This window comes from Haliotis rufescens, unplaced genomic scaffold, assembly GCF_023055435.1.
Source record: "Haliotis rufescens isolate VD_foot unplaced genomic scaffold, xgHalRufe1.0.p SCAF_3, whole genome shotgun sequence".
Taxonomy (NCBI): Eukaryota; Metazoa; Mollusca; class Gastropoda; order Lepetellida; family Haliotidae; genus Haliotis; species Haliotis rufescens.
The window spans coordinates 40,685,082-40,695,543 of NW_025964001.1; the positions used below are offsets into that span (position 1 = coordinate 40,685,082).

At 41.0% G+C, this 10,462-nt stretch overlaps 1 protein-coding gene across 1 annotated transcript; it reads left to right on the forward strand.

Annotated features, from left to right (window-relative positions):
* Positions 1-3,066: 3,066 nt before the first annotated feature.
* On the forward strand, positions 3,067-4,331 carry LOC124125201. The gene is made up of 2 exons (XM_046488477.2): positions 3,067-3,339; positions 3,714-4,331. The coding sequence occupies exon 2, from the start codon at positions 3,869-3,871 to the stop codon at positions 4,262-4,264; it is 396 nt and encodes a 131-aa protein (XP_046344433.2). The 5' UTR covers positions 3,067-3,339; positions 3,714-3,868; the 3' UTR covers positions 4,265-4,331.
* Positions 4,332-10,462: the final 6,131 nt, after the last annotated feature.

A 10,462-nucleotide genomic window follows, 5' to 3' on the forward strand; every position in this document is an offset into this window, starting at 1 on the left:
GCATATCCTTCCCCATTGATGGCACTTGTCACAAATACATGCAAAGGAAAGTCAATTTATCACCCGAAAAAAGAACACGGGGACGTGTTGTAAGTCAAATTAGGTAATTACACTGGACACTGATGCGTCCATTTTGGAAATGTCCTTCGCTTACCTACCATAAAACGTTTGGTTTAACTGAAGCCTTGAATGTTAGGGGCAGATCAACTTTGGATCAAAGGTCGTATGATGCTCTTTGAAATAGTACCTCAAAAGTTGGGAAATGTAGATGCAAAAGAATGGCGCTGCTGAAAAGTTGCTCCACATAGAGGGAAAGCTGTACATCGCACATGTGTTTCTAAAAAAACTGAATAGAAAAAGTAAATTCTTCCCACAAAAGACCACGGTTACATGGAAACATGGCCATCTAGTAGAAAACATTCAAGTCACCTTTGTTCAAGTGAAATAAATTGAAAAAAATAAACAGACCAAGCTAATTAATGCCGTCGATGTGGACACTCTTTTGCGTAAGAATATGCATTGTGTAACCCGTCTTTCCCACACCGCCGTGATGTAGCGGGAATATTGCCAGAAGCGGCGTAAGACCATACTCACTCACTCTTTTCCACACAATCGCAAAGGAAAATGGTATAAATACCTTCCTAAAAATAACGAATTTGATATGTTAGAATATACCATGGATGTTTTATTACATAAACTTCCGACGTAAAACAGAATAAGTCTTGTTGCTAAGTCGTGACAAACATTTGGTATCATCACTATTTGATAGTGATTCCTAAACACATGCTCATCATATTGTGGGAATCGTACAATCGTCTGCTTTAAGCAGAGCTTTCTTATGAATGTGGAGAGGGTTTTGTCGCTTTTATTCCAACTGCATAAAGAAGATTAAGGTGGATTATCGATTTAATCCAGTGATGTTGTATTTGAACATACTGAAACGAAATTTAATAGCGACACCGACGATCATAAGAGGAATTAACCATACGAATTCCGATTAGATCTGTATTTAATCACACAGTCAAGTAGTTTCGCCTTTGTTTGGCAGGAGTACTGCTGTGTGGACAACAAACACTTACTTTTTCAAGCAAGTTGCGCGAGAGGTGGGTGCTGCCGGTAGGGCAAGACATGCTTACCCTTTCCGCGAACACCTGGTGCCATCACTGATTTTCAGGGGTCCATTCGTATAGTTTTCACATCTATTTTGCCTTTTAGGCCCAGTGGAATCTGTTTGGGCAGATAATGGAGACTGGTTATTCTTTGGCGTTGACGTTTTATATTTGCATAATCTCCCTGATTTAATTCCCCTTCCTGATTGGTGAGAATAAAGGATAGCATCCAGTTTATTTGTACTTTTTTCTGTATTCGGGCAGGGATATAGGGATATGGGTGTGAACACCCACAGACATGGTGTTTTAATGAGTTGTATAAATGCGTTGGGATCAATACAGCGTTAAATCACATTTCAGTTCTTTTTTTGGTGTTTCAGGTGAATGTTGGAGAAATGTCCGAAAACGAATACATTAGTATGGTGGTGACAAACCAAGAAGCATACTCAGGACGAATCTGGGATGTGAACCAAATAACATAATATTCTGGTACGCCCAAGGGACACAACTCTTCGTAGCGAAATGCTGAGATTTAGGTGACTGGGCTATCTGTGATCCAGATGTATGAATGGAGTTGCAAGATGTGATTTTCTAGATACTACCCGTCAAACGTTGGCTGAATTGGCACATTTTGTATGTTGTTTAACGTCGCACTTAGCAATATTCCAGCCATATGACGGCGGTCTGTAAATAGTTGAGTCAGGACCAGACAATCTAATGACTCATATGAGCATCACTCCACGTAATTGGGATACGATGACATGCATCAAACCAAGTAAGCAAGCCTAAACACCCGATCCCGTTAGTCGCCTCTTATGACAAGCATGGGTTGCTGAAGAACTATTCTAACCCGATTCTTCACGGGTAATTTGGCACAGTAGTTCAATGATAAGAACCAGTTCCTCACCACGACGAGATGATTCAATTGCATTATCTCCTAAATGTCATTATTATGTTTAAAACAGTGTTTGGAACTGAAGAATACCTTTTGGAACCACATTGGTATATATATGGAATCGCAATTTCCAAATTAAGATGCACATCACATGTATTGAATATCGCAACAGGAAGATCTATCAAAATCTCGAAGGAAAGTTGACTGTCTATACTGTGTTCTCACATGTCCATTTTATCAAAGTCTACCTTGCACATACCTAGCTTCGTGTTTGTACCACTATCCGAATAGCTTTACGTTTAATGAAGTAATGTCAAGATCCGGGGTCTTCAGCAACCCATACTTGCCGTAAAAGGCGACTATGTTTGTCGTAAGAGGCGACTAACGGGATCGGGTGGTCAAGCTCGCTGACTTGGTTGATGCATGTCATCGATCCCAACTAAGGGATCGATGCACATGATGTCAATCACTGGATTGTCTGGTCCGGACTCGATTATTTACAGACCGCCATCATATAGCTGGAATACTGCTGAGTGAGGCGTTAAACAACAAACAAACAAAGTAATGTCGTATGTAAATATCAATGCATAAAAATCCTAAACATCGTATATATTTCATGCAATGAAGTGAAGAAATGATAAGACAAGTGATATAAACAACTAAAAAATAATTTCTGTACATCTGTACCGATGTACTATAGACCTGTGAATATTTCTGCAATAAAGACTTGAAATCACAATTGCTCTCACTTTAATACGTACATTTGCATACACCCATTCCCTGACCAAAAGTTTTCTTGATGCACAAAAATCACAATCCACGAGAAAGCAAATACGTAAGGAATGACCCCTAATTACGGGTACACCTGAACGATGAAAGCATGGAGCACTATTATAACCATTATTGACGACAGTCGACCCATTCAGGACAGCGAGAAACACGGACTGTTGACTGACCAACGCGTCAGGTAAAATTCTCACATTTACGTTTAGGCTTATCTCAATCAGCAAAACCGTGATGGGCATGCTGCGAGGTCCACATTTCTGCTGGTATCGTTAGAAAAGACAGCCAGTGATACTTCCTTCAGAACAACGGGGCCCGTGATTGATGCAAGGAGATTGGTCGTGACGATGTGACGTAGTGGCATGACGGGTGCTCTATTACATAAACTCAGTCTCCACGTGACGCATTAAGACCCGAGGACGTTAGCAAGTATTTGGAGTCAGGTATACCGGCAACTGACGACAGTGACCGCCGAAAGAAGTATTTGTCCCTGACATTTTTCAACCGCTGGAGAAATCTAAATCCAGATGCTTTAGAGCTAGCTGATTGAAGGTAAGCATGTAAATCTGTGACTTCTCTCTGTCATGATCCGATCTATGTACTTCGCTTGTCAAGACCTGATGCTGCTTTCTTGATCCAAACGAAATCAATAACCATTCAACAATGTGTTTAACCCCATGGTGCATATATTTCTAAATAGGGTATGTATGACAGACTGAGGTTTCATTTGCCGTCCTCTGTGCTTGGAGTTTCGTCCCTTGGCCATGCCCATATTTGCTTGTCGTGGGTTCGACTCCCAGATTCAGCCCAAATGCGAACCATGACCGTGGGTTTCACTAAACGCTATAAACGTTTGCGACCTTTATAGTACAGCTGAAATACCATTAACTGTGACGATTTATATTCTCTCACGTTTTCGTTTCCAGACCGAGCTGTCAATACATCCCCTCACCTAACATTCGGGTATCGTCGATGATTACATATCCAACCGTCTCGAAAAGCTTCGGAGATCACAAATCAGAACCCTGATATCACGTAGCAGATCCTGTAAAAGTAATTCCAAAACACCATCTTATCTGCAATGCTTTACAATGACGCCTCAAGAATCGTGTCCACATCTGAAGACGTCTTGAGTGGAAACACACCGGAAGCCCAACCCAAGGGTCACGTGGACGTGCGAGAGAAGTGGGAAGCAGACGATCTGTTCGACTCCACGTACGTCCTTCCCTCCAACTGTGAGTGGTGGCAGCACATGGCGGATCTCTCACATGATGAAAGCCACAGCGACTCTGACGTGATGGATCTGTACGCTGGGGAGTACTTCAACTATTCCAGCCTGCGGGACGATGTGGACACTGCAGATGACGTCAACGAGGATCGTGCTGTTCCCGAGCGTGTGTACCACCTGGACACGAGGTGGACAACAATATGGGGTCTGGACATCATCTGGGAGGACGAGAACGAAAAGAAAATCTAGTCTCGTGGGAGACGTTACAGTGAGGTGTGCATGGTCTGTACATGGCATCATTGTAATAAAGGTTCGTTCTCATGCCATTTTGTTCTCAGTGTATTTGTGAACAAAAGTTGAGTAATCTCATCGTATTTAGGATGCTTTTGGCCTTTGTTCATACCAGTTGCTATAGGAACAGACGCATGTAAAATCACGACTTGGGTACACTGACCCCAAATAATTTGGTCTTTGTTAACTTATGGCTGATGTAACACCAGCGGACACACAGCCGTATTTACAATTACAATTTAAGACACAGCATTGAGACGCTTATACATTTTCCTTAAAAGGGTAACGTTACCCTGGTAGCACAGTGACATAATAGGTCACGGTTGTCATACGCAACATGTGATGCTGTATCACGGCGTCCTGTCGTGATAATAAGACTTGACCAGACAAACGTGGTTTCCCCGCGGAAGGCACAGCACAATTGGCTAAAGAGAGATTGATGTGAAGTGTTTACTCATACGCCATCTATGGCGCTGCATTTCGTCGTGTGGTTTTCCTTAGGCGAGCTAGGATCTACCTGTCATTAGTTCGAATCCCAGATTTTCCATGTTATTGATTGCGGTTTGTAGGCACCATACATGTGCACGCTTTACCAAAGGAATATTTACGAAGATGTATATAAACCTCGCTTGATTCTGTCCATCACAACTATAGTTTTGACAAGAGTCAAAAACTCGTAAATATAAAACGTCAACGCCAGTATATAATCAGTCTCGAATACCCGCTGAACAGATTCGAGTATCCATTGGGCAAAAGGAAATATTATGTTGAAATGAATGAATTCAGTGAGACAAGGTGTTCACGAAAAGGGAAAGCATGTACTTCCCTACGATTTGCATTTAAAAAGTAAATGTTTTTTTGCTTCACGCAATAGTCCTGCGGCTTGTAAACAATCGGGTCTTGACCAGATAGTCCAGTGACCCGATCTCGCATTTACTGTAAACTACAAACGATGTGTTCATTTTGCTGCGTACAAGTGGAGACAAAAAATTTAAAGGGAGGTATGTTCGTTTTGCAACACAGTGGGGGGAGTTTGAATGTCTTGGTCCAACCATAATTTATTCAAGATGAACAGGTTTCAGAGAGAAATATATATATAAAAAGTTTTAACTCTCCCATAACTCTATATCTAGAGTAGTTTAAGTCTGTACGTATTTGTAAAAGAAAATGTGTTGCGACGTTAACGACATATGTTTGTCCGCCTAAGACATCACTGTAAGCTTTCCTGACACGTAAAGCTCCCTTGCCTCGATAACAACCAACTCAGTATCTTACTTTCACTGAAGAGACTTTCGAAAAAAAGGACGTCTCAAAATACACACGTCGCTCCAAGAATAAGAATCACGAAATATCGCGATGATGGACTGATGAAAATAGCTGCATGTGCGCTAATACTTATTAAGTGAAAACAGGCCACCCCGGCCTAAGGAATATTACTTCCAGTAATGACAAAAATTGCTCGCAGTCAACTGACTGCCGGTCCTCAGTCGGAATGTAACCACGTGATCAAATCTCAGAGATGATAATTATAGCCTGCAAAATGGATATTTTCTTGAAAAGCACACTTTGCATTTTTTGTTATTACTGTAAGTAATATAAGAACACCAAATCTATATCCTCAATTCGTAATGTGGGATTAAATAGATGACTGGCGAAAACAATATATTATTATATTACGTAATGTCACATGTACAAACTCACACAATTAATAAAACAAAAGGTTCCCCGGCCCCTAATAGAAGCCTCTCGGGACACCTCACTCACTCACTCACTCACTCACTCACTCACTCACTCACCCATCTATTCCCTTCTAATATACTTTGTCTTCTAAAATTCACTCACTCACTCACTCACTCACTCACTCACTCACTCACTCACTCACTCACTCACTCACTCACTCACTCACTCACTCACTCACTCACTCACTCACTCACTCACTCACCCATCTATTCCCTTCTAATATACTTTGTCTTCTAAAATTTCTGACGAGATCCTATTTCATCTTTTTGCTCCATACCTACTCATACTCGCCCCGTATTTATCAATGAGGGGGCACGGGTGGCCCAGTCGTCTAAGGCGCCGCGATTCGCTGTGCAGAGTTGCGTCCCTTGGGCATGCCAGAAATCTATGATTGTGGGTTCGAATCCCTAGTTTCTAGGTTTGTCAGCACCATACCCGTGCTCGTGGGTTTCACTGAAGTGGTAAACGTCTGAGACCTGCATTACTTCGGGCTTTCCTCCCACATGAAGCTGTCACGCCGCGATATAACTGGAATACTGTTAAAAGCGGCGTTAAACCCAACTCACTCACTCACTTTATCAATGACTGTAACAATTACGTTCTCAAGTGATTAATATCCTATCATTAAGCGCATTTATGAATCGTCCTTGGGATTTTGTCATCGTTCATATTTCTAATTCTGAAAAGCTAAAAATCTATGTAAAAATTCACAGAGCAGAATCTCCAGCCAATGTCAGTCCCTTTGTTTTTGGCTTCATCGAGGGCACACACCCATGTTTTATTCTATAATACGTGGTACGGGTATAGGTACAGGAAAAACTCCGGGAATTACACATCTTGGTCCTTTACACATACATGTATATTATGCAATGGTCATATCTGAATTCATTACAGAACGACTTGCTTATTTAAAAGTAATCTATGCTGCCCTATGTTGGCCGATCCACGAAACCTTCGTATCGCTACGACTGTCGAATGTTTAACATAGACTTTCGACTGCAAAATATATATAATTCACTCACTTGGGATATTAAGTTTTCTTTTCTTGATATTTAGTTACATAATTTGCCAACGCAATGAAATCATAGTATCTAAGATAATTAAATTCGACTAATTGGAGTTTGTCGCATATAGCGTCAGTATCAACAAACAAACGTCACGTTTGCGTCGGGTCGTCTGATTGAGTAATCCCGGCAAATAAACATAATCTCGTCACGTTCATATTAATCGTGAATTGATGACAACTCTACAACAATGAGTAGATCTCTTAACTCCGTAGCTTTGACAGTAAATAACGGATCTCTCTTCTCAGTGAGGAGCTGCGTGCTTGACCGGCGCGTGACGGTCAGAGGTCAGACGGCGACGTCACGGCCGTGAACAGCGATCAGTAGCAGACGAGACAAAAGATGTCAGACGGCTGAAAACACGTTCACCCATGACGCGATACACGTCTGGAGAATATTTATCTGCTGTGACATTATTGGATTACGATGTGATGACAATAGTATAAGTATTTGTTCGTTTCACCATCTTCATTCATTCGAGAGAACCACCGAGAGAAGGAAGTTGAGAGAAGAACTTAGCATCTGGGTATTTAGACTTGAAGTCTTGTATCTCAGCAAAATACTTCGCACCATTCTACCGTACACCTAGACTGACCAGGTATGTTTTTGCGTGCGTTCATCTGTCCTACCTTTACTGCATGTAATGTTTCACTGAAACAAGTTATGTTTCACAGAAAGTCGGTAGAACAATCGCTTTACCAGATATCGAAAAAAATGTTGATACCTATTACTCGATAACGAATCTTCTCAATCTTAAAATGTATATACGGTCTTTTGTTTTAGATCTCTCCTACTCGTTCACTATGACACCTGACATCGCCGCCGTCTCCGACATCCGGGTTCCGCCGATCTTCATCACTGATCACGCCGTGTTGGACAACTTCCCAGAACTGTTATACACCAAGCAGGGGAGCCTAGTAACCTTCAGTCAACCCCACCCCTTCGGGAGCAGTCCCAAAACGATTGCGATCTCGAGACAGGAAAATATCTCCTCCCTAAACATGTTGTCCAGAGATACAACTTTGTTACCAGACGCGACCTTCACTGAAGACTTTATAAAGGAGAACCCAACAGGCGAGAGTCCAGTGTGTGACAGAGGTGAAGCAGACGATCTGTTTGACTCCGAGTACGTGCTTCCCGACAACTGTCAGTGGTGGCAGCAGGTGGAGGATCTCTCTTTTGAGGCGCCACCTGGTGATTTTGATGTGGTGGATCAGCCTCACTTTGGGAACAATCTGAATTATTGCGGTCTTTTGGAAGATATCGATGATGACGTTCCAGAGGAACGTGCAATACACGAGACCGTGTATTGTCTTGACACAATGAGGACAACAGTTTGGGGTCTTGACATCATCTGGGAGGAAGAAGAATAACTGCGAAGAAATTTTCATTGACCTTTTGTAACATATTCCTCATTGTATTAAACTTCGTCCAAATGTGTGAAATCGATTTCTTTGTATTTGCATTACAGAATTACATTGCATCTCAGTGAAACAAATGTTAAAAATAAAGCACAAAGCTAACAGAAAGGTTCTTCTAACCGGAAACGTTTTTGCATCAAGTGAAAATTATTAAATAGATAAGAATATGCATGCTGTAACCGTCTTTCCCACACGGCCGTGATGTTGCTAAGACATTCACTCTACCCCCCTATCGGAATTAACAATGGTATAAAGAATTGTTTATTCTGAAGTCTCACATTCTGTAAACACATATCATGCAAATTGGATCCTTGTTGGTACAAAAACAGATTTAAAGTACAATGCAGTAACATGCAAAACATGCAGTAAAGAGATGCATAATCAAGATTGTTGATCACGAAGCCGAACATGAATAACCTCCCGTGACAATTAACCGTGTTGTAAGTGGTAGAATTTTTATTGTTATAAGGGGCTTTGTCGTCGCAAATGGCGGTATTTTGAGCACGGAATATGATCATAAAGTATGCCAGAGGCATTCTGCATTTACAAAATGCATCTGGCTTTTTTCCCCTCCTCCAACCCTGGACTTTGGGCTGAAATATCCGTAATCCTAATTATAAAAAAAGCCTGGCCTCAGTAAAACGTACAGTAACCACCATAAAGATAATCAAAACACTTTGGTATAAACACCATTTAAATCAAAACAACAAATACAAGCGCACGTTTTCTCGCACCCACATACATGCACATCACGCATACGTACGCACACATACCCACATTCAGGTAACACCTACTCCCCCATCCTGCCACACCCCCACCTCCTCATCCATCCACACACACATAGGTTCACACGAGCCAACGCATTAAGATAGGTCTTTGAAAGGCAGTAAGATACTTACTTACGTACATTCATATTCGTGTACGAGTGCCACATGTTTTTTTATGCACACACACACACACGCACACACTCATACATCACATATAATGTCGACCACAATCACATTAAGTAAAATACTAGCTAAGATATACACAACATATCATAATTTCCAACAAATACTACGCATGTTCTAACAAGGGCAATAACATAGTACATGTAAAACGGTCAAGGAAATAGTTGACGTCGAGATATGGTTGAAACGGTGTTACAAAGTTTATACAGATGGCGTATTTAAGAGGTGCATGAACTGACTGATAAATCTAAGACTAATGAATTTCGTAGGTCAACCATATAAGGATGTTTTTATTATTTAAACACCCCGAGTGAGAGCAGTATAAAATCATAGTGCAATATTAACTGCAGGGGAAAAGAAAGTATACATCATACAAGTTTAATTGTGACTAAAAATGAATCAAACAAGAGATGGTTATCGATGGTGATGTAGCTGATGCGAGTATCACAGCTGTGTGCTGGACTTGATCTTTGCAGTGTTTCGGCGACTGTTTTCAGGCTAGTAACGTGTTGATAACGTTTTGTAATATTTTGGTCAAAGCCAAGATTGAAGTGTATATATTTTACTTTCTTTTGCCCGGCAATTGAAGGTGATAAGATTGTATATTTTACGAGCGCTTTCGGAGGCCCCGATTTCACAGTGTGTGGGCCATCTGTGCCACCCACAGAAGCATGAATGACGTAAGATGTGCTTGTCTAGAAACAACCTGTTCTGAGTTGGCTATGTACTTTAATAGCTAACATCCATTTTGATGCTACGATGCCGAGATTATTCCAAAGACCGGAAATTTCAAATATGAAGCAGTTTACAACACTAAAAAATTGTGGTATGTAGTATGGGGTAGAATATCAAAGGGGGAGTGATTTTTTTTATCTCATATCAAGTTAATATTTTGTTTTCGTAAATGTTAGTTTTGCTTCTTTCACTCTAACTCTCAAACTTTTAACGATTAAATTGTAATATTCTCGTTATTTTACTGTC

Excerpts from the sequence above, each read along its gene's own strand:
- LOC124125201 (XM_046488477.2), top strand. The coding sequence starts at position 3,869 with ATGCTTTACAATGACGCCTCAAGAATCGTGTCCACATCTGAAGACGTC.